Below are 23,286 nucleotides of genomic sequence, written 5' to 3' on the forward strand. Positions count from 1 at the left end.
TCTGCAGCTGGATCTAAGGATTGATAGTTGTTGCGTCCACCAGGGGGGTTTTTTCTTCCCTCTTGGTTTCCCTATTGGGCATACAACTTTGAAAGCCGAGTTGCAAGCATTTGTGAAAATGTCTACTGTTATATCCAACTCATGTGGATCTGTTGTGCTTTCTGGCGGTTCCGTGGGAAGGATATTCGTCAGAACTTCTTTGTACATAGGCCAGTCAGCCCTTCTGGGGTTCGCGAAGCTGACCGGCGAGGGTGAATCAAGGGACAATATTGTTTCAATGAATCTATGGTCTGAGTAAGAGTGCTGGTCGGAGACGAACCAGTTTCTAACTGCACTTACTAGTGAATCTGATACCAACGTTAGATCTATGATCGTTTGGCACGCTTTGGTTATGAAGGTGGGGACATTTCCCCTATTGCATAAAAATAGGTTCGAGTTAAGAATAAAGTCAAAAAGAGACTCTGTTTGCGCACTTTGCGCTTTTATAATGAAATATGTTGAATAGTGTAAGGCGGGAGCGGGAGCGCAATAAAGCTTTAATCGCGCTCGCGAGTTCGCCCCGTCTCTCGCCCCTTTCGTTATATGCGTCTATATATTGAAATTAAAGAGTTAGTTGTTATATGAATCTCATTGCGCAAACTCCCTTTCGTCATCGCCAAAAATAAAATATCAAATTTCCCTGCAATCACAAGTTTTCGCGTTTTAATACAAAATAGTATTAAATTTTCATGGTGACCCCGACGTGATTAGCAGTGGAACTCGAGTTGTTATTTTTTTTTGGTGAAACAAACAAATTAATCAAATAAATCGCGCCGGCCCCTTTTTTAAACATTAAAGTGATTTGTTGCTGCCGATTTAATTCGTCGTTGCTGCCGCCAAATCCAATTGTTGCCGCCAAATAAAATTGTTGGAAGTTTGGAAGCTGCAGTTTCTTCGATTTCCATTGCCGCTGCTGTTCTCAATCGCCGTTAGCTGGACCTGTGTAGTTGTTGTTGCCGCTGCTTTTCGCCTGTTGCTGCCGATTTACTTCGTGGTTGCTGCCGCCAATTTAATTTCTGGGCCAGTGAAATTGTTGTTGCCGCTGAAATTCGTCAGTTGCTGCCCACTGAAATACGCCTTTGCTACGGCTGGAAAATTTTGGCCGCTGCAGTTCTCAACCGCCGTTATCGCCAAATTCACCGCTGTAATCCCATACGCACAGGAAGAAAGGCATATGGATTCGAAGAGGGAAGTTACCGACGGATGTGAATCGTCCCACCAGGTATAGAGTGCTAAAAGTTGAAAGTTAATCTGTTTCGTTTTGTAAATTGTGTTTTGGCCCATCTTTCAACTTTTTGCATTCGTGTGAAAAATTCGGTAGACAGCGAGCATTCTAACCAAGAAATAAATAAAACTTGCATGCACGAACGATTATAATTCTGATACATACATACATCCATACAATTATACATATTTCGAATTATAAATACATAAGTGAATCGCTTTGGACCAAAATCAAATAAATATTTGTCGGCATCCTGGTTGTTCAAAGAATAAAATTCCCCCATTTCTCGTCGTAGCGAACACCAATTATAGCTTTGCAAAAATTAAAAGGGTTAAAGTTCGGAAGTGTGAAAATTTGTAATTCGAGAATTAAATTCCCGGCAAATTTTTGGCCGCGAATTTTCCTCAAATTTCCCTCGCTTTTCGCCATTTCCCGCGCTTTTAGGCGTCAGGTTTATATATTCGTTGCCCTTAGTTATCGGTCAGTGCATCATTCTCCGTTAGCATTACGTTGAGCACCGCCACCCGTACACATACACACACACGTTTTCGTCGTTTTCGTTTTCGATCGCTGGAACGGTGCAAGCGTTGCCGTTGCCCAAACGCTTGTTCGTTTTTTGGTGTTTGAGCTTGGCGTGTGCTCCCCTACACGACGTGCGCTCGGCATATTATAATTATTGAATTATTATAGTAAATTAGGATTCCTTAAATTAATTCCTAAATTCATTTAAATAACTCCCCTACACTGCTTGCGTTCAGCTTATTCCTTTCGTTAGTTATTATTTTTAAATTTCATAAATTTAAAAACAAATTTTTGTATACATTTACATAAATACAATTAAAAAAATAATAAATAAATAAATAAATTAAATTAAATTATAAACTCTTCGATACCAAAAAAAAAAAAAGCCAAAATCAGAAAGTAACAACAAGGACATCGAAGGGTTGAAAAACCAACGAGATGGATATATGAAGAGTATAGAGCGAACGCAAAAATATTTAAAGGAGGGTCGATTCTCCTTAAATACGTGTTGCATCCACAAGCGTTTTTGTGGCGACATGAAACTAGGATCTGGGCAGTGTGAAAATTGGTAGACTTGCTAGTAAAAGATGTTCTCCGGTTCGCTCTCTTTTTCGTACTACTTTATTGACAGCTTCAGTTGAGTTAACATAGTTGAGTTAACATACTAGATAACAGAGTGCACAGACTCTGGAATTCATACAGATTCATACAGATAAAAATATACAGGGAAAAACGCAGTTTGACCGAACATCCCGGCACCCTTGAAAGGATCTGCTTTCAACACTTCTTAGTCCTTCAGGTCAGATGTTGGAATCAATGCCAGCTTGTGAACTGGCCTAGAACAGTAGCCAGTAGGAGTTCGAAGATGAGCAACTCGAACCAGCCCATCCTTGCCCGCTACCACGGCTTCGATACGGCCGAATTTCCAATGTTGTGGGGGGCGATTATCATCGTGTATGATGACCAAAGATTCAACGTTGATGTTTGTTGTAGACTGAGACCATTTGGTGCGGGCTCGCAGTTCGTTGATGTATTCCGATGACCAGCGGCGACAGAACTCTTGTTTGATGGCTGTCACGACATCAAAATGCTGAAGATTGGTAAAGTTGACAGTGTTGATTTGGCGCTCTGGTAAAGCGCGCAGCGATTTTCCAATTAATAGGTGACCCGGAGTAATTGCTCCATAATCACTCGGATCAGACGATAATGGTGTGAGCGGGCGTGAATTAAGAATGGCCTCAACTTCAGCCGCCACTGTGGTGAGCTCTTCGAATGTCAGCCGTGTATTCATAGGTGTTCTGCTGAGCAATCCCTTTGCGCTTTTCACCGCCGCTTCCCAAAGGCCGCCGAAATGTGGTGCCCTAGGAGGAATAAAATGAAAGTTAATAAAGTCAGAGGAACAAAATGAATAAATGGCATCTTGCGTGGCTCGGTCGAACATAAATTTCTTCAGTTCGTGGAGATGATTAGCAGCGCCTGTAAAGTTGGTAGCATTGTCACAGTAGATGTCTGATGGCAATGCGCGTCGAGCAATCATTCGCTTGAGAGCAGCGAGAAATGCACTAGTCGATAGTTCTGACACGACTTCTATATGTACAGCCTTTGATGCCATGCAGATGAAGACTGCCAGGTAGGACTTTACAGGACCCTTTCCACGTATGCGAAGATAAGTGTTGATTGGACCGCAAAAATCTATGCCACACTTGGAAAAGGGTTGTTGCGGCAGCAGTCGCTCAGCAGGTAGTGATCCCATTAATTGCTCTTGCAGTTTCGGCTTGTAGCGAACACAAGAAACGCAGGATCGGACGACGCGCCTTGCTAAGTCTCTGACGTTGACGATCCAAAATTCCAAGCGAGTGAGCGCCACCAACGCCTTTGGTCCAGCGTGAAAGTTGCGAATATGCCGTACATAAATCCATGAAATGTGCGACTTTAGGTTAGAACTCACAATGCTTTTTCGCTTCTCCGAATTGACTAGTTCCATGTCAAGATTCTTGTGACTGGGAGACGTGGGCCAGTTTGACATATGTTGCAATAGAAACGAGGGACCAGAAAACCATATTGAGGCTCGGAGTTCAGGCGTAGTTGCTCCCCTGGACACAATGTCAGCTGGGTTGAACAATGTTGGTACATATCTCCACTCTCCATTCGAAGTTGAATCTTGGATTTCAGATACTCGATTTCCCACGAACGTCGATAGTGTAACAGAGTGTTCCTGTAGCCAATGTAAAACAATTTGGGAGTCTGACCAAAAGTACGCTGTATGCGGCTTGTCCATAAGTAGTGGGTGAACCTTTGCATACAACTGCGCCAGTAAATGCGCTCCGCACAATTCCAATTTCGGGAGAGACTTTCGTTTCACAGGAGCCACTCTGGATTTAGCTGTGAGGAGTCGGACAGCGATGGTTCCATCGATGCATTCGGTACGCAGGTAAATGGAGCAGCCATATGCCCGAATTGAAGCGTCACAAAATCCGTGAAGCTGATTCCTCGCAATAGCGAGGAACCGAAAGAGTTGAACAACTTCTGAAGGATTGCAGACATTTTGTCCAAGCGATATACAAGTGTTGCGGTACGGATTCATCCCAACTCAGTTTTGCGAGCCAAAGTTTCTGTAGAATGATCTTGGCGACGATAATAAGCGGCGACAGCAATCCAAGTGGGTCGTATAGAGCGGAAGCGACAGAAAGTATTGTACGCTTTGTGGTTGTTGTGGGCACGTTTTTGGGAGTGAACGCAAATAGTAATGTGTCTGACGTCTGATCCCACTGTACTCCCAGTGCACTGGTCACGCCGTCTGTGATTGGGTTGAGATCCTTCTTCGTGTGACTCTCGACAAATTCCGCGTGGTTTGAGTGCCATTTAGTGAGCGGAAACTGACTGCATTCTAGTATTTTGGTGACTTGATCCTTCACGACTCGCAAAGTCGGTAGGTCATCTGCTCCGGTTAGTAAATCGTCGACGTAAAATGAAGTCCTTATAGCCGTAGCACCAATGGGGTATTCGGCGCCATGAAGATCTGCTAAATGATGTAGACTTCGTACAGCGAGGTATGGAAAGTCTCGCCAGAGAATGTACTGAAATTTGCGGTCGTTTATGTCAACATTTACTTGCCTGTACATTTTCGCTATGTCGGCGGTTAGGGCATAGCGTACTAGTCGAAAACGTAGCAGAAGCCGAAACAGATCATCTTGTATAGTTGGGCCGCACAGTAAGATATCATTCAATGAGAGTTGATTCGACGTCTTACATGACGCATCAAAGACCACTCGTAGTTTTGTGGACTCACTCGTTGGCTTCATCACACAATGATGAGGGATGTAGTAGTGCGGGACCGATAAGTCAGGATTTGTTACGAGCGACATGTGGCCCATTTGTTCGTACTCGTTCATGAACATCCTATATTGGGTGTAGGTTTCCGGTGAACGGAGAAGTCACCGTTCGACGCTGAGGAATCTTCGACGAGCTACATCAAAGGAGCTACCGAGCTGATTGGGAGAGTCCATAAATGGCAACTTCACAACGATCCTTCCATTTTCCTCTAAACGCGCTGTCTGCTTAAAGTGCTCCTCACACAATTGGTGTTCGGGCTTGAGTCGCTTAGCTGATGCTGCAATTGTTTCCACCTCCCACAGACGCGTTAACTTTGTGTCGATGGCGGATAGGCTTTGAGCTAGATAGGCATAGGACTCCCTTGATTGAGTTGAACGATGGCTTCCTGCGACTACCCATCCGAATAGCGTCTTTTGAAGAGTCGGCAAATGGGATCCGAGTTTGACTTGGCCCACTGCGAGAATATCGAAGAATGCCTCTGCGCCTAGCAGCATGTCAACGCTCCGGGAAAGATGAAATTGATCATCCGCTAACGGCATATTGGGCGGAAGATTCCAGGTCGAAATATCAATATGTGTATCCGGTTGATATGCGATGGTAGGCGTTATACAGAGGTCGAGAGATAATTCGAAGGGCGAAAGTCGAGACTTTATTGTCGCTGATGTGCGATGCTTTATGTGTGTATGCGAGTCGCCAATGCTTCGAATTTGAATGCTATGCTTGTCCCGCGGCAACCTCAGTTTTTGAGCAAAAGCCTCGGTCATGAAATTGACCTGGGAGCACGAGTCAAGAAGTGCTCTCCCGAGTCGGTAGGAACCAAGTGAGTTCTGAACTAGCACCATTGCTGTGGCTAAAATAACTTGTGATCCTTCCTTTGCATCAGATTGCGCGTGAGCATGGGTTGCAGCTCCGATAGGATGCGTCAGCGAACTATCATAAGTTGGTGCTCCGCTGAAATGTGGTTGAGAATAGGCAACTGATCCGCCAGGCTGTGGTTGCGAATGAGCATACGTAGCTGCGATCGGTTGAGACGAACTAGTCGATGGTTGTGGAGACTCAGCCTGCAGAGAGCTGTGGTGGTGCAGTAGCGTATGATGCGGCTGATGGCAGCTTCGGCACCGATTTTTCGACGGGCAATTCGACACCTTATGGCCTTTGCCAAGGCAGTTGACGCACAGGCCATTCTTTTTTACCACTTCTAGACGTTGCTGTGAATCCAATTTCCGAAACTGGTCGCATGCCAGGAGTCTGTGTCCGCTGCTGGAGCACAAAATACACATGGCTTTGGTGAGTGCAAATGAAGAGTTATGGGCGTTGTTAGATGCAGACCAATTTGGCTTCGACTGGAAATCCTTCCGAGATTGATTCGAGGAATTTCCGCTGGACACTAAGTACTGACAGTGCCGTTCAAGTACATTGACGCACTAATTCCAGGATGGCAACGACGAGTAGTCTAGCGATTCGTTCCATTTGTTCCGAGTTTGCTGATCGCACTTGTCCATGATCAAGCAAATTAGCATTGACTGCGAGATTTGTTCATCCAAGCCAAGCGACGACAGTGAGCTGAACAAGGCGGATGCATTATCGATGAGGCTGCGTAATTGATGTGCATTTGACGAGCTTACAGGCTGCAATTTAAAGATTGATGTTATTGTTTCCATAAATATTAGCGCTGGCTTGTCATATCGAGCCTTTAACTTATCCAGGGCCTTTGGAAAGTTCTTACTGGTGACTGGGAACGCCTTTACTGCTTCCAGTGCTGGGCCCCTCAGACAGTTGAGAAGGTGGTTAAACTTTTCGATGGCTGACAAATTCTCGTGAGCAGTGAGCTGCGTAAATGACGTGATGAAGTTTTTGTACTCCGTGTGAGTACCATCAAAGGTGGGCAGCGGCAGTCGTGGAAGTTTGGACTGCGGTGGTGCTGTGGTACTGGACTCCAACACTGTGCTGCTTAGATCTTCGCCGAGGAGTTGTTTGATAGCCAATTTAGTTGTAATGTACGTATCCTCGACGTCAACGCGCCCGTTGTCGGTTGAATGCAACGTTTCAATTTTGGATTGAATGGTTAGTGCCTGTCTAAAGTAGGACTCCAAAATTCCCAGACGACATTGGAGTTCAGCGGCAGAGCGGTTGAGCAACTCCTCCTCAAAATGATCATCAACTATCGATTTAATTCGCGAAATGTTTCTTTTAACATTTGCTCTTTGACGCTTGGCCTCGTCAAGAGGGCTTGGATTCGGTACCATGATTTTTTCAGTGCAGTCAACTTTTTGAGGTTAAAGGCCTCTTTACACCTCAGTAGGAATTTTTGAAATGGAATTTTTCTTATTTCATGTCTGTTTACATTTCCTGTTATCATTCTGAAACGTACTTGCCCTGCCAAATTCGTTCTATCAAATTTAAACGGAAAAAACGATTTGTATTCTTTTAGAATGGATGATGAGTGGTACGTATTTAGATACATTCTGAGCGCAATAATCTCGATGGCAACTTATACACTACTGTCTTCATTTTAGTGTACTATTACTGCAACTTGCAATTAATAATCTGGCTATCGCGGCGTTGTTGAAAAAAAAACGTGAAAAAAACCAAAAAAGCAAACGCAAGTGCTGGGTCAATCCCTATCTTAAGGATCGAAACACAAAAGGCAGATTCGCTAAGGACTTTGTCGATATGATCAATAACCCACCAGTGTTCTTGGAAAATTTCCGAATGTCTTATGAAAATTTTATGAATATTTTTTCGAAAATTGAGAAGCATTTGCAGCCACTACGGGAAACTCGAGCTGGCGCGATACCACCTCTAACCAAATTCGCAATCGTGATGGAATATTTTGCATCTGGAGATATCCAAAGACATGTAACATCAACATATCGCATTAGCAAGGCCAGTATGAGTGGTATTGTCATTGCTGTTAGTGACGCTATTGCGATAGAGTTGATCGGCGAAATCCCGGCCTGGGAAAAAAATCGTATGCTTAATTACGCTACCAACTTCGAAAGCGAGTGGAATTTTCCAAACTGTATAGGGGCCGTCGATGGCAAACATATTGCTGTCCGGGCCCCAGCAAGCAGTGGTAGTGCCTTTCATAATTATAAAGGATTTCATTCCATAGTTCTTATGGCCATTTGTGATGCTAAATATGCATTTACCTACATTAACGTAGGAGCGTATGGCAGCGAAGGTGATGTAAATGTATTTTCGTCATCACAATTTGGAAGAGATATTCTCGGCGACAGACTTGAATTTCCAAATGACCGCATCATTAATGGAAATCGAATTCCGTACTTTTTAATAGGTGACGATGCATTTCCACTTTGCAAGAGAATTATGAAGCCTTATAGCGGAACAAATCTTGGAAACTCGGAGCGCATCTTCAACTATCGCTTGAGCCGTGCTCGTAGATGCATAGAGAACGCTTTTGGCATACTAAGCTGGAGGTGGATATGCATGCAACGAACTCTTATTTGTCAACCAAAGACAGCACAAAAGGTTACTACGGCATGCTGCTTACTTCATAATTTTTTAATAAGAAATGCCACAGTTGATTACATAGGCGGTTTTGAGGAACAATCAATTGAACACAACAATTTAACATCGCTGCAGCCATATATTGGCAGGCCAAATGATTATGGCAAGATGATTAGAAACCAGTTATGTGCTCATATAAATTCAAACGCAGGCGCCGTACCATGGCAGAACAGGGCAGCCTTTGTCCAAGAAACCAATGAATGAGAAACGTTCCACATATAAAATAAAGAAGACACAATTTTAATTTTTATTATTTTTTTTATTTTTGGCAGCACGATCTTTTCAATTTCAGCTATTGCTGCCGTCACCTTCACCTGCACTTGTTGTAGGGCCTCCTCGGAAAAGTCCTCCATCATCTTGTCCCAAAAAGAAAACATTTCGACATTTTTCAGGGATCCAGTTGTCTTGTTGTCTTGCTTGGTCTGAACCACCGATATGAGGTCCTTCGCTGACTTGAGCAGTTCTCCAATTTCGGTTCCTATTGGGTCACTGTTTTTCTTCTTCTTTGGTCTCTGCGATTTGTCCGATCACAATCAATAAAGAATAAATAGGAATTTTATGAAGCTTACATAATCATACGAAGCCTCCTCAGTGTCCTCTTCCGGGCTATCACAACCACGTTTTTCTGAAGTGGATGGGGCGTGCACAGAAGCAAATGTCCTGAAAAAATAATATTAATAACAATGGTTTCAGTTTGTGTAACTTACTTTCTTTTGTGAGACAGCCCCTGCAGAAATGACATATGCTCTGCCATCTCCCAGTCTATCTCGGGGCCCGTCTTTTCGGATTCGACTAGGTTTATATTCTTTGAGCCACCAGCGCTACCACTTTTTAGAATCTGTGTTGCTTTCTTCTTCGTGTGATAGCGAAGGCTATCACGAAGTAAAAGCCAGGTTGACTTGACCTCGTTGACTGCAAAGTAATGTTTAATGATCACATCCAATTTTTATTGATATAAAAATTCCTCACCTTCTTTGTTGGTGGCAGCACTAACGGCTGCCCAAGCACTTCTAACAGCATTATTATTGCTATGGTTCTTGTTGGTTAAGTCCCATATCTCCGGGCGTGATTTTACTTCTTCTATCAGTTGAATGGTTTCCTCGCGGCTGATGCTTTGATTCCTCTTTTTCTTTTTTCTTGCTCCCGACATTTTTCAAACTCATAAACACTTTGACAGGAAAGGGAATGAACACCATAAATTTCATATGTACTCTCATGGAATATGTACCCACTCACATATTCCAATCGAGTCAAATGTAATGATATTAACAGATCGAATTTCTGTTACTGTCGAACAAATGTTAAATTTTACAAGGGCTTCTATTCAAAATTGTTTTAATCTATGTTAAACATATGAGGCTTTTCTAAGAATTCTGACAAAATTCCATTAGAAGTGTAAACTCGAAATGAAAAATAAAATGGAAAATGGAATCTATTCCATCTCAGATTTTGAAATTTGTATGAAAAATTCGATTCCATGTCACATTCCATCTGAACTGTAAAGAGGCCTTAAAGCTGATGCGTGCGAAACGACAGAAAACTTCTGCGACGGTGTAGCGCGACGACTTGCCGTTAATTTACAAAAACGACAAATGTGTGGGCGACAAATGTAAGGGCAAGCGGCTCACCGGTGCACAGAAAGATCGAGAATCGAAAGCAATGCAGAAAACGAAACGTTCCGTTTCCAATTCTGAGTCGAGAGTAGATCAACAATAGCGAGCGCAAAGCGAAGACGAAGAATAGTCCCGTTGGTTAGCGACACTGGACTGCACTTGCGTTGGTATGCGTGTGTGTGTGCAGCTGTGTGCAGACGGAATGAGCGATAAAGGCAAGGTTTTTTGCACGTTTAAATAAGTAATTATTAATTTATTTAAACAATTTAACTAACACACGTGCCCCACAATGGGCGCCAAAATGTTGCATCCACAAGCGTTTTTGTGGCGACATGAAACTAGGATCTGGGCAGTGTGAAAATTGGTAGACTTGCTAGTAAAAGATGTTCTCCGGTTCGCTCTCTTTTTCGTACTACTTTATTGACAGCTTCAGTTGAGTTAACATAGTTGAGTTAACATACTAGATAACAGAGTGCACAGACTCTGGAATTCATACAGATTCATACAGATAAAAATATACAGGGAAAAACGCAGTTTGACCGAACAATACGGTTGAGTTAGAATGTCGATTAGAAATCCTAAATACGCACATTGAAAATGCTTCGCTTATACAGAATAAAATTGAAACGAAAGATGGAGATGATGAGTACCGCGAAGAGTTAGAAGAGACTGCGATAATAGCAAAATCGTTGCTAATTTCCCTAATCGCGGAAACAAAGCTTAAGAGCGTTGACAATTCCGCTCCGCCGGCAACGCGCACACCCCAATGCCGTTTGCCGAGCGTCGCTCTTCCAACCTTTAGCGGAAAACATTCAGAATTTAAAAATTTTATAAGCCTTTTCGAAACTTTTGTTGACAAAGATGACACGCTGCACTATATCGAAAAATTTAACCATCTAATATCGTGTTTGGCTGGAGACGCGCTAGGAACAGTCAGGGCATTCCAAGTTACAGCGAATAATTACCCAAAAGCCCTGGCCAGCCTAAGGCGGGTGTACGATAATGATTGTTTAATTTTTTTTGACAATATATCGACATTGTTTAATCTGCCAAAGATTTCCCAGCCATCAGCTACAGCCTTGAGAAACCTGATCGACACAGTCACAGCGCTATACGATTCTCTTTTGTCCATTGGGGAATGCCATATTACGAATGCCATCCTCATCCATCTAGTAATGGGCAAAGTCGATGCAGGAACTAAAAGAAAATGGGAAGAACAGTTAGATTATACTTCGCTTCCTCTTTGGAGCGAGTGTGAGTCGGCCCTGAACAAGCGCTATCAGCATATGGTTGCCGAAGAAGCGTGTAAGCCAAAAATTGTTCAGCAGAGCCAGGCTTATCCTAAGAAGAATGGAAATAGGATTTTTCGTTTGTTGCTGCCATAGACGACCCCGAAGTATGTGTGTTTTGCAACTCAGCAGAACATCAAGTAGGAAGTTGCACTGCTTTTGCTGCCCTAACAGTTCAGGGCTAGTACTCAACCCAACAAAAAGTCGTCCAAAACAAAAACTTCATATGAAACAAAATTTTTTGACGTTGTTTTTCATATGAAGTTTTTTGTTTTGGACGACTTTTTGTTGGGTTGAGTACTAAGCCTCAGCAAAGATTCGATTTTGCAAAAAAGGCTCCTTTATGCATTAACTGCCTCCGAAAGGGCCACACGGTAAAAAGATGCAAATCGAAAAGATGCAGGGTGTGTAAGTCCTCACACCACACATTGCTGCACATTTACTCGCCATCAAATCTCGCGTTGCCAGCTCCTCCTCAGCCCACGCTCTTGCAGAATACTCCATCCACTTCGCATGTTATGCATGCGACTGCATCGGATAAAGTTATTCTTGCCACAGCCATCGTGAGCGTCCAAACAAAAAGTGGCGAATTAGTTTTGGCTCGAGCGTTGCTCGATTCTGGTTCACAAGTAAATTTTGTGACCGATGAGCTCGCTCAGAGACTTCAGATTAAGAGAGAGGACGTGTGTTTGAGCTTGCGGGGCATTGGTGGAACTAATGCTCAAGCAACCAAGAAAATTCACACGATAGTTAAGTCGCGAGTGGGTAGCAGTCAATAGTCGTCCGAATTTTACATACTATAAAATATTTCTGGTTATCATCCGGATCAAACGGTGAACACCAGCGGCTGGAGGGTGCCTGAAAATATTCAATTGGCAGATCCATTCTTCTTCAAGCCCCAAAAAATAGATATGCTTATAGGCGCAGACTCGTTCTTTGAACTATTGTCAGTCGGCCAGATAAAGCAAGGGCCTAAGTTTCCCATTTTGCAAAAAACAGTTCTCGGCTGGATAGTGTCAGGGAGATGTGCCTCAGAAAAAATAAGAAATACGGAAAAGTTGGTACATCTCAGCTGCCAGGAGGAAGTGTTGGAGTCAATCGACACAACCCTGCAGAAATTTTGGTCTGTGGAGGACTTGCCGCCCAAGGCCAAGGTCCATACTCCTGAGCAGCAACTTTGTGAGCAACACTTAGAGAAAAATACTCAAAGATTGTCGTCCGTGAGATTTTCGGTTCGTCTGCCGTTCAAATCTCACCCAGACACTCTTGGTTCATCATATGAAGTTGCGAAACGTAGATTTTTGTCGCTTGAAAGAAGATTATCCAAAGATCCTTCTTTAAAAAAGATGTATCTGGAATTCATGGAAGAATATGAAGCCATGGGCCATATGTCTTCCACTAACAATAAAATTCCAGACAGTCCGCACTATTTCATTCCGCACCAATGCGTGCTGCGACCTCAAAGCACCTCGACAAAGTTGAGAGTGGTATTCGACGCCTCGAGCCGTACATCGACGCAGGTCGCGTTGAATGACATCTTGATGGTTGGCCCCACCATTCAAGAGGAGCTGTATTCGACCCTGCTTCGGTTCAGACTGCACAAGTTTGCGCTTGCAGCAGACGTAAAAAAGATGTATAGTCAAGTAATGGTTGACGAAGCTGACCGAAACTTTCAGCTCATAGTGTGGAGACGAGATCCATCTGAGTCTCTAAAAATCTTCAAGCTGAACACCGTGACTTATGGTACATCGCCAGCCCCCTATCTGGCGATTCGGTGTTTAATGCGGCTTGGAGAGATCGCGCAGGATTCGTGTCTAAAAGCCGCCGATTTGTTGACTGGCGCCAGAAGCGTTGAGGACCTGTTAAGCCTTCGAGGCGAAGTTTCTCAGGTATTGCAAGAGGCAGGATTTGAATTGGCAAAGTGGTTTTCCAACTGCCCAGAATTATCCGCATCTGAAAGCGCTGTCATGCCGCTAACGGCAGACTCAGACGTAACTAAGACCCTTGGCGTGGTTTGGTTGCCGGGTAAAGATTACTTTCAATTTCGGTTGGATGACTCTTTCCTGGATCTTCGTGCGACAAAACGAAACATACTGTCGATGACTGCCCGACTTTTCGATCCGCTTGGCCTGTTGTGCCCTCTAGTGACTAGGGCAAAAATGTTGTTGCAGGAACTGTGGCTTCGAAAGTTAGACTGGGACGAGTCGCTGCCGATGCAACTGCAGACATCTTGGGAAGCTTTTAAGGGAACGCTGTTGCAACTGCCCAAGATCAAGGTATCGCGATTCGTTCATACAGACGCCAAAGTCCCGGCAGAAATACATGGTTTCGCTGACGCTTCCATGCGAGCATATGGAGCGTGCATCTACGTTCGCACTAGTACCGCTGAAGGTTTTAAAGTATCTTTATTGACAGCAAAATCCAAAGTAGCTCCCCTCAAGACGAAAACTTTGCCCCGCCTTGAGTTGTGCGCAGCTCACCTTCTTGCGGATCTTTATAATCGTGTAAGGTGTTCCTATGGACGGACTCGGAGATCACTCTGCATTGGATTAAAACGCATCCGTCGTCGTTGTCGGTTTTCGTCTCAAACCGAGTTGCAGAGATCCAAGAGTGGTCGGAAAAAGCAATTTGGCGACATGTCCCCACGAAAGTAAACCCAGCGGACATCGTGTCACGGGGATGTGACGTTGAGGAACTCACAGCTTCCATTTGGTTCGCTGGGCCGCCGTTTTTGCTCGATGCAGAAAAAAATTGGCCTGTGAATCGACACTTCGAAGTACCTGCTGATGTCGTGTCGATGGAATTACGCAAATCAGCTTTGGCGCTTGTGGTTATCCCAGAGCCTAATTGTGTGCTTCAGAAAATAGAATCCTTTTCGTCGCACATAAGGCTTCTAAGGGTTTTCGTGTGGGTCTTTCGGTTTATTCAAAGGTGCAAAAAAGTGTTGCAGCCCTTTGAAAAAAGTATTACTCCAAGAGAACTGAATTTTACGTTCGAGAAAATAGTGGAAGTGATCCAATTTCACGAGTTCAGTGACGACATAGGCAAAATTCGGAAAAATAAACCGGTAGCAACGAATATTCAAAAACTAAGCCCTTTTCTCGGGGAGAAAAAACTAGATTGGTGTTCCTCGACATTGCTGCGAGTTGGGGGTCGGTTATTGAATGCTCCTATCCCGTACGAAGCCAAATTCCCGTTGTTGTTGTCGAAAGGCTCACAGTTTTTTAAAGCCTACGTGTCCTACCTTCACGTCGCAAATTGTCATGCTGGCCCTCGAGCTCTTGTAAGTCTGTTGCGAGAAAAGATATGGTTGGTTAATGCGCAGGAAGTTTGCCGCAGAACAGTTCGGTCTTGCATTCGTTGCTTTCGGTGCAAGCCTCAACTCTTGACGCAAATCATGGGGAACTTGCCATCAGACAGACTTCGAGCTCTCCGCCCTTTTAATATCTGTGGTGTTGATTTTTGTGGCCCATTTAACACAACGTATCGTATCCGTGGTAAGCCGCCGTACAAATCATACGTGACATTGTTTGTATGTTTTGTGTCCAAAGCGGTCCACTTAGAGTTAGTGTCCGACCTCACCACTGATGCGTTTTTGTTGGCATTCCAAGGGTTCGTGAGTCGACGCGGGATTCCGAAGAAGGTGTGGTGCGACAACGCGACGAACTTCGTCGGAGCCGATCGCCACATGAGAGAGTTCCGAGCCCGTCTGGAGGAGCAGGGGGGCGGTATCGCAACATTCGCGTCAAGAAGAGGATGCGAGTATGCGTTCATACCGCCCAGAGCACCTCACTTCGGCGGACTTTGGGAGGCAGGTGTGAAGTCTGCAAAGCACCTGTTCCTTCGGACGGTCGGCGAAGACATCCTGACCGCGGAGGAGCTCGGCGGTGCTTGCGCACTTTGAGCTTTTATAATGAAATATGTTGAATAGTGTAAGGCGGGAGCGGGAGCGAAATAAAGCTTTAATCGCGTTCGCGAATTCGCCCCGTTTCCCGCCCCTTTCGTTAAGTTAGGCTTAAGCGTCTATATATTGAAATTAAAGAGTTAGGGCCGGTTTCTCGAGTGCCGGCTAACATTTCTCGAACAGATAAAGTCCCTGCTAAGACATTTTGGCTTTCTCCAGCATAAATGTGAGAGCTAACTTTGACAGGGACTCGGAGTCCCTGTTAAGCGTTTTCGACTCGATAGAATGACAGCTGATTTCCCAAAGCCAACTATGAAGAAGAAACGAAATCACAACTGACTTTACCTTTAATTTATACCCAAACAGCTGATGAAATAATCGAAGCATGCCATTTTTTGCGCTTCACAGCATAATTCTGTGCGTTAACAGCACTCTGTAATTGTTTCTCGTTCAGATAAATTAAAGCAGTCGAGAAAGCGGATTTGCTTTTACGAACAGTTTATCTGGTATTTAAGTTTTTCGAACAGATAGCTATCAGGGACTTTGACAGGGACTCGAGAAACCGGCCCTTAGTTGTTATATGAATCTCATTGCGCAAACTTCCTTTCGTCGTCGCCAAAAATAAAATATCAAATTTCCCTGCAATCACAAGTTTTCGCGTTTTAATACAAAATAGTATTAAATTTTCAACTCACCTCTGTCGTTGTTGATTGGGCAACCCCACTGGGTGCGTTGGCGTCACAGCCTATTACCAAACCTGTCTTGAGCTCTTCGCATTCCTTTGCCAGTCCTCTGACTAGCGCGTCTGGGGGTCTTCCTTTTCAAAGGCCATGTAGGCCGATAGCAGCCTAATGGAGCCGTGCTGCAGCTCCAGGCTTACTGAGGTGTTATCTCCGTTGCTGTAATTGCGAAGCAGAAATATATTTAGGTGCCTTTTGGCTAAAATGCAGGTTCGAATTTTACCTTGTTTGGGGTCAAGCATTAGCTTATACTCTTTTGTTCCCAGTCCAGCAACCTTGCCTCCTACCACCCAAGGTTTCTGTACCAGGACTAGGTCGGCTTCGCCCTGAGCCAGGCGAAGCTGTAGTGCAGCCGAAGCTGCCTTACTGTGGTGGAGATTGATTTGTAGAAGTCTTAGCGTCATCTGCATCTGCAACCTCTACAACAGTGACGTCGGCCTCCTCCTCACTCAGGTCCACGTCCTCGATGGCCGGTCCCAGCGCTCGCATTTCTCTGCTTAGCGAGGAATCGGTAGAGTAGCCGTCCTTCGGCCCACCAGGCGCCTCCAACTCCTCGGCAAGCACCTGCTCGGCTGGGTTGCCTGCAGGGCTTCCGGCAGCATTCGAGTCGCCTTTATACACCTTCATAAAGACGGCACTGAACCCGAAGTTCAGCTTGCCTCGAGCATCCTCGATTGGCGCCACCGACTCCTTATTTAGGACCAAGACCGCCTGGTTTACGTCCCCTTCGTGTTCCTCCACCTTGACGACTCTCCAGTCCTTCGTGGGGAGGTGCGGATTGCAGACTTGCAGCATATGGAGGATGTCCTCCGGGGCCTTCATAGCTGCAGGGAGCCAGATCCGGGCTCGGGGCCTACTAGGGACGTCGCACCAGTCGAGTGCGACAATATTCGCCCCCTCGTAGACCGCACCGAGCTTACTCGCCGCCTGCTTATATAGGTCAGCCGACCGCTGACTGTCGCAGGCTACCACCTTGACGCTGCCTTGGTACCAACCCGCGTCCATGCAGCAGGGCGGAGAGCATGGGTTTTCGCGGATCATGCGCAGGCAAATGATGGACAGGTGGGACTCCACTGCTTTCCACTTATTTCTGGGGATCCGTCCTTCCGGGTTTCCCTTATCGATAAGACCGAGTAGGACTCGATCTTTGGTGATCTCCGCGAAAGAGACCGAGGGCTGGACCTTTGATCTCTTCGCCGACGGTCCGGGTAGCTCGAGGGATCGTTGCCGCTTCGTCTGAGCACCTTCCTGTTTGGGCTTATCCTGCCCATAGTTGGGAAGCACCAACTTTGCCCACTCTACCATCTTCAGCCATTCTGGCGAAGGTGTGGCAAGTTTGCTCCTTCCATGTGAGCGCACAGTCTGGGCGGCAGTCCGTCTTTCCGCGTAGGTATATTTGCCACCAGTGGGTGGCCCGATCGTCTTGGCTGTGCCTACCGTTGCCTGTGTTGCAGTTGCTCCTGAGGCGGACGTATCGGCAGCCAGCTTTCTGCCACCCAACACCCCCAATTTGGGATGTGGTCCCTTCCGGACCGTGCTGGTGCTTGCGTTGGAGCCAGTGCTCGGCATTTCTGTGGGTTTTTTAAGAGTTCCCGTCTCTGTGTTAATTTGTGTTATTTTGTTATTGTTTGGGGAAGGTCCACCCGGGCAGAGATCCGCGATGCCCGGGTAAGGCGGTAATTAGAACAGGGGGTCGCCATGTCCCTGAGCTCACCGTTCAAGACTGGGCTAGTTTTTGACCTGGGCCCCCAGCCAGGCTGACTCTCGGCACGGTCCGAATTACACCTTAGTCCGGCCCGGAGTGAGATGTTGTTTGGGAGAGGATGGGGGTAGGTGGTGTGTAGGGTTTTTGGGTTTGTGTAGAGCAACTATTTAGATGCGGCTGAACAACTCGCATCGTCGGTACTGCGTCGATGCAAGATACCCGCTGGCTGTCCGGGGCTGATTATTTGCTGGGGCTTCCGTCCACGATTCCGTGGTTGACCTCTGCCACCAGTTTATTCACAGCTGACCTCCGGAAGTAGAGGTCGTTCGCTAACCGCAACCTGCGACCCGCTCGGTTGCCCCAGCTGGGCGGCTTCGGAACTATATCACAAGTTCTTCAGGCCGAGATCAACTCCCCAATATTTTCAAATTTGGCTAACCTGATGTGTCGTCACGGCCTCCCCATATGTTTGTATGTATGTTCTGCTGGCGCATGTATGTATGTAGGTCCTGCTGTCGCACATTAAGTGTGACCACGCAAGGGGAAAATGAAAATACCATAGCCAACACTCATAACACGCTTTAAATGCGCGGTTAAAAAAATCGATTATATCGCAAATCTTTTCGTTAAATTTTAAAATATCGGTAGACCTTACAGAAATCCCATTAAGCTAAATTTTACAGTCGAAATTTTCCTTAAAATTGCTTATGTTTTTATACCCTTGTAGAGGGTATTATAATTTCAGTCAGATGTTTGCAACGCAGTGAAGGAGACGTTTCCGACCACATAAAGTATATATATTCTTGATCAGCACCAATAGCCGAGTCTATCCAGCCATGTCCGTCTGTCCGTCTGTCTGTCTGTCCGTCTGTCCGTCTGTCCGTTTCTATGCGAACTAGTCTCTCAGTTTTAAAGCTATCGCGATGAAACTTTCCCGAAAGTCTTCTTTCTATTGCAGGTAGTACATATGTCGGAGCGAGCCGGATCAGACCACTATATCTTAAGGCTCCCATAGGAATATTCAAACAAATATAGGAAAATTCATTGTAACTTTGAAGTAGGCGTTTTGATTCTTGACTACTTAAAAACAAAATTTAAATAAATAGAAACGCTGAATTTGGAATCCCTGGAACTGCACCGAGTGAGCATTCTTTTATCTGCAAGGGTATATAAGCTTCGTCTGGCCGAAGGTAGCTTCCTTTCTTGTTTAAAATGCAAAAGCCCGATCAGCAAACTATTTATTAGTTTTCAAATGTTGAGTTATCGACAAACTTTGGATCTATGAAAAAAAAAAACAAAAACAAACAATGATTTGCTCTGCTATGTACACACACACGCACAAAATAAATATATCCAAAAAATGCGTATTTTACACACACAGCCATTAGATACATATATGCGTGTGTTTTTTTTTATTCCTTTATTTTCTTACATCTACTAACAAATATACATATAGATTGACATAAACTGAAGAAGTTGTGCGGTACGGCCGCAAAGCATTGCTTCGCACAACCGCGGCAGCTTACGTGGCCATTTTTCTCCTCTCTCTCTCAGCTTTCCTGAGTTTCTGCATCAGAGACGCAGCGAAATTGGCCGTCGCGTCCCACTCCAGTTGACCTTTCAGAATTGTTGGCACTAGCGTGCTGGGGCTAATGCTGACACCGGTCGCCTTTTCCAAGGCGGTCCTGTCCTCTAAGAACCGCACGCACTCGAATAGGACGTGGTTCGCGTCCTCCTCGATTCCAGAACCGCAGGTTGGGCATCCGTTCCTTGTGTCGGTAGGTAGAAATCCACCTGCCCATGCTTCCTTTCCAGCCATGGACTCAAGACTGGAATGAGGGCATGGGTCCAGCGCCCAGAGGTCGCGGAGTCCCATCTCTCCTGCCACTGAGAAATTGATCTCCTTCTCGCGGGCTGTCGCGCCTCACGCCTAGATAGGTCGTCCGTGCTCGTAACCGCTTCCTCTACTTCTGCTGCCTCTCTTACCAGCTCGTTTATCGGAACTAGACCAGCGATGACCAGCGCCGCTTCCTCAGAAACCGTCCGAAAGGCGCAGGATATCCTGATGGCACATAGTCTGTGGGTGCGTTCCAAGCCACTCATGTACGATGGCGTCGTGGCGGCCTTAGCCCATACCGGGGCGGCATAGAGTACTTGGGACGTAACGACGCTCGTCTACCCAGGTGCTCTTTAAAAAACAGCCTGGTGTCGATCATGACGCCTAGATATTTTACAGCTCTTTGCGAAACTACGTCAGCCCCGCCAACCGTCAGTTTGGCTGTCTCGACGCATTGCCGGCTGCTTATAAGGACAGCCTCTGTCTTGTGTGCCGCGAGTTGGAGCCCGGCAAGTGACAGCCATGACTTAACCTTCCTTACCGCTGAGTTGGCCATGGCCTCCACTTCGGCTGGCTTCTTAGCCACAATCGTAATGGCGACGTCGTCCGCGAATCCAGTCACATGGACGTTGGCAGGCATGGGAAGCCTCAGCACTCCGTCATACATTATGTTCCACAGCAAGGGGCCCAGGACCGATCCTTGTGGCACCCCAGCAGTAACATTGTACTCTTTTGGGCCGTCGCTCGTATCGAGCAGCAGAACCCTTTCGTCAAGGTAGCTGTCGATTATATTGATGAGGCACTCCGGGATCCGTTGCCGCCTTAGGGCCTGCATAATCCCTGTCCAGTTGGCAGTGTTGAAGGCATTCTTGATGTCGAGCGTGACCAGCAGACAGTATTTTTTCGTGCCGCCTTTCCATCGCTTCCCGTTGGCATATTTAGCCGTTTCGAGATAAGCTTCTCGAACACTTTGCCAACTGTGTCGAGCAGACAAATTGGCCTGTAGGAGGAAGCTTCACCAGGTGGCTTCCCAGGTTTGTTTAGGAGCAACAGGTTTTGAACTTTCCATCTCAGGGGAAATGTTCCCTCGCGCAGGCAGGCGTTGTAGAGCGCCGCGAAAATGCCCGGCTGAAGCGCAAGCGCCAGCTTCATTGCTTTGTTGGGGACTGCGTCGGGTCCTGGGGCTTTATTGTTCTGCAGGCTGCGTCCTGCGTCCCTTCATTAAGCAGCACAACGTCCAGCGTTGCAAAAGGCTCTGAGTAAGGCTCGCCCCCTGCTGTTGGTGCTGGGGCACCCCCATTCTTCGGCCCACGAGTTGAAGTCGCCTGCGATGATGGTAGGGTGGCGGCCCCCTGCATCGAAGGCGATCGTGTCCAGTGCACGTCTAAAGTCCACCTCGGAGAGACTAGGTGCTAGATAGCAGCTGTAGACCCACATTTCGCCTATTCGAGCTCGGACGAAGCCCGATCCCTTACGCACGTCCAGGAATGATTTGCCGTTTCTCCTGCACAGCCATATCGCGGCCTTGCCTGATGTGTCCGTTACCCAGTCGCCGTTATCCTCGACTTTGTAAGGTTCGCTGATGATAGCCAGATCCGCCTTACATTCCCTCACAGACTGCAGGAGTAGGTCCTGCGCAGCCCGGCAGTGATTCAGGTTTATCTGGATCACTTCCATTCTCGAGGTTTGGCTACGGCTCGCAAAAGAGCCGTGAGGACACCGCCTACTTCCTGCTTGGTGGTTCCTTGCCTTCGGACCTCCTTCGGTGCATAAAAAGCATACGCTCTCGTTAGGGCATTGAGCAATTTTGAGCCCAGTTTTGCCACACTTGAAACAGCACCCGCTTCTGTCCACTTTGCTATGGCACTTTGCAGCAAAGTGCCCAATCTCCAGGCACTTGTAGCAACTAGGCTGCGAGTCCCTCTCATTCACTTTGCAGATGGACCATCCTATCTTGATCTTGCCCTTCCCAAGAACCTCTTCTGCCTCTTTGCTTGCCAATCCAACTGCTGCCGTCTGAGTGTCCCTGTATGATGGACGGAGACTCCTCAGTTTAACGGATGCGGCGTTCACGGCAAATTGGTCCACCAGAGCTTTGATGACATCTTCGGCTACCACTAGTGGATCCAGGTCGCTTATCACCACCGTCTTCGTCCTCGTGCTTTCGGATAGCGCTCGCACCGCAGTCGCTCTCCAAGAACCGTCCAAGGCTCTCTTTTATTTCTTCCGTGCTGTTGTCCTCGCTTCTGTTGAGCTCCAGAAGAAGGTTCCCGGTCGCTGTACGCCTAACCTTGTTAACTCGGGAGCTGAGGCTTTGCAGCTTCCCGTCGTCCCTACGGGTGACCATAGCTAGGACTTCGCTGTAGGTCTTGCCATTGGCTTCCACTATAAGGGCGTCCGGGCGGTTAGGCTTTCGGGGCCGCTTTTTCGGAGCAGCCTATCTCCAGGCAGTGGTCGCGTCTTTCCCAGCGCTGCCTCTCGCTGCTGTATTTTCACGGGGGCCTCTGGATTTGGCATCATCTCGTGGATTTCTTCTTTTTACCTGCTGGGAACCCGGGGGCGCTCTAAGCGCAGACGGTTGCGCTGATGGAGTCGGGAGCTCTCCCCCATCGAGAGCCGTGTCGGGTTGGCTGAGCCTTCGCCACGGGTCTGTCTGCACCGCGCTGGTGGCCGTCGGGCCTTGTGTCGCGTTTCGCCAGAACTCTGTTTGCGCTGCGTTGTCCTGTTTTAGACATACCGGCGTCTGTTGCTCCTTGCTGTTTCGGAGTGGACCTTTGCATTTCATGCACTCCATGGGCTCTTTTTGCATATGGGAGTCCCCAGCTTGGCTGAGGGAGCTCAATGCACTTTCTTGGAGGGAATTTATCCTCGAGAACATTGCTTTCATGGGCACGTTGATGTGACGCACCTGCATGACACTCGTGAGATGGATGACTTCGTCGAGAAGCACTCCAATCTCCGCGAGCTGTTCCAGTCCCGTGAGCTCCTGGTCCGCTTTGGCCCTCTTTGCAGAGGTCGTTCTCTGCCCGCCAGTTGGGCTGCCTAGGTCCCTTTGACGCTTGGCCGCGTCCTGCACCGCGTCATCTTCTCGTGGCGGCGGCAGGCCCGAGGGTTTTCTCAGGACGGGTGACCTGAGAAGCTTCGAGCTGCTCTTGAACGCTCCGGCTGCTTCCGTGCCCTTGTTTTCGTCCTTCTTGCTTAAACTTGGTGCATTCACTGTCGAGGCGGCCAAGTTCGCCACCGCCTCGCCAGGTTTGTTGTTAAGAATGGGATTTAGGGCCTCCAGAATCCGTGCCCTGGCCGTGGGAGATCCCACGGGTGGATTTCCACTTGTGTGGTTGCCACCTGGAGTAGTTTCGTTTTTAGTCGACATTCCTTCCATTGGTGCATTTTATACCTACTGCCAGGTTGTGCATTTTTTACCTACTGCCAGGTTGTTTGCATTTTATACCTGCTGCCAGGTGTCGTGACTGCCGGCCACTTTGGCACAGACGCAGACCACGCAGCCGCCCAGTATGGGTCAGACGCTACGTGGATTTTCCGGAGAG

General features: G+C 46.8%; 5 protein-coding genes across 5 annotated transcripts; 1 reads left to right on the top strand and 4 right to left on the bottom strand.

Moving 5' to 3' along the window:
• Positions 1–2,573: 2,573 nt before the first annotated feature.
• LOC138912087 (uncharacterized) lies at positions 2,574–3,770 on the bottom strand. The gene has a single exon (XM_070211944.1). The coding sequence runs from the start codon at positions 3,768–3,770 to the stop codon at positions 2,574–2,576; it is 1,197 nt and encodes a 398-aa protein (XP_070068045.1).
• A 1,450-nt stretch (positions 3,771–5,220) lies between these two features.
• Positions 5,221–6,399, bottom strand: LOC138912088 (uncharacterized). Its single transcript, XM_070211945.1, has one exon. It carries the CDS (start codon positions 6,397–6,399, stop codon positions 5,221–5,223), a length of 1,179 nt encoding a protein of 392 aa, XP_070068046.1.
• Positions 6,400–6,543: 144 nt separating this feature from the next.
• Positions 6,544–7,365, bottom strand: LOC138912089 (uncharacterized). The gene has a single exon (XM_070211946.1). The coding sequence runs from the start codon at positions 7,363–7,365 to the stop codon at positions 6,544–6,546; it is 822 nt and encodes a 273-aa protein (XP_070068047.1).
• A 757-nt stretch (positions 7,366–8,122) lies between these two features.
• On the bottom strand, positions 8,123–9,811 carry LOC138912515 (uncharacterized). Its single transcript, XM_070213504.1, has 5 exons — positions 9,620–9,811; positions 9,358–9,562; positions 9,220–9,310; positions 8,965–9,162; positions 8,123–8,829 (listed from the first exon to the last, which is right to left on the bottom strand). Exons 1-5 carry the CDS (start codon positions 9,798–9,800, stop codon positions 8,782–8,784), a joined length of 723 nt encoding a protein of 240 aa, XP_070069605.1. The 5' UTR covers positions 9,801–9,811; the 3' UTR covers positions 8,123–8,781.
• A 3,087-nt stretch (positions 9,812–12,898) lies between these two features.
• Positions 12,899–15,456, top strand: LOC138912090 (uncharacterized). Its single transcript, XM_070211947.1, has 2 exons — positions 12,899–13,943; positions 15,164–15,456. Exons 1-2 carry the CDS (start codon positions 12,899–12,901, stop codon positions 15,454–15,456), a joined length of 1,338 nt encoding a protein of 445 aa, XP_070068048.1.
• The last annotated feature ends 7,830 nt before the right edge of the window (positions 15,457–23,286 follow it).

This window comes from Drosophila takahashii, chromosome 2R (genome assembly GCF_030179915.1).
Source record: "Drosophila takahashii strain IR98-3 E-12201 chromosome 2R, DtakHiC1v2, whole genome shotgun sequence".
Taxonomy (NCBI): domain Eukaryota; kingdom Metazoa; phylum Arthropoda; class Insecta; order Diptera; family Drosophilidae; genus Drosophila; species Drosophila takahashii.

Coding starts and splice junctions, on each gene's coding strand:
- LOC138912087 (XM_070211944.1), bottom strand. CDS start 3,770: ATGGAACTAGTCAATTCGGAGAAGCGAAAAAGCATTGTGAGTTCTAAC.
- LOC138912088 (XM_070211945.1), bottom strand. CDS start 6,399: ATGTGTATTTTGTGCTCCAGCAGCGGACACAGACTCCTGGCATGCGAC.
- LOC138912089 (XM_070211946.1), bottom strand. CDS start 7,365: ATGGTACCGAATCCAAGCCCTCTTGACGAGGCCAAGCGTCAAAGAGCA.
- LOC138912515 (XM_070213504.1), bottom strand. CDS start 9,800: ATGTCGGGAGCAAGAAAAAAGAAAAAGAGGAATCAAAGCATCAGCCGC. Junction 9,563..9,619: donor TGCTGCCACCAACAAAGAAG/GTGAGGAATTTT, acceptor ATTACTTTGCAG/TCAACGAGGTCAAGTCAACC. Junction 8,830..8,964: donor AGGCCCTACAACAAGTGCAG/GTGAAGGTGACG, acceptor TCTTGGACAAAG/GCTGCCCTGTTCTGCCATGG.
- LOC138912090 (XM_070211947.1), top strand. CDS start 12,899: ATGTATCTGGAATTCATGGAAGAATATGAAGCCATGGGCCATATGTCT. Junction 13,944..15,163: donor TCGCACTAGTACCGCTGAAG/GTTTTAAAGTAT, acceptor TGGCATTCCAAG/GGTTCGTGAGTCGACGCGGG.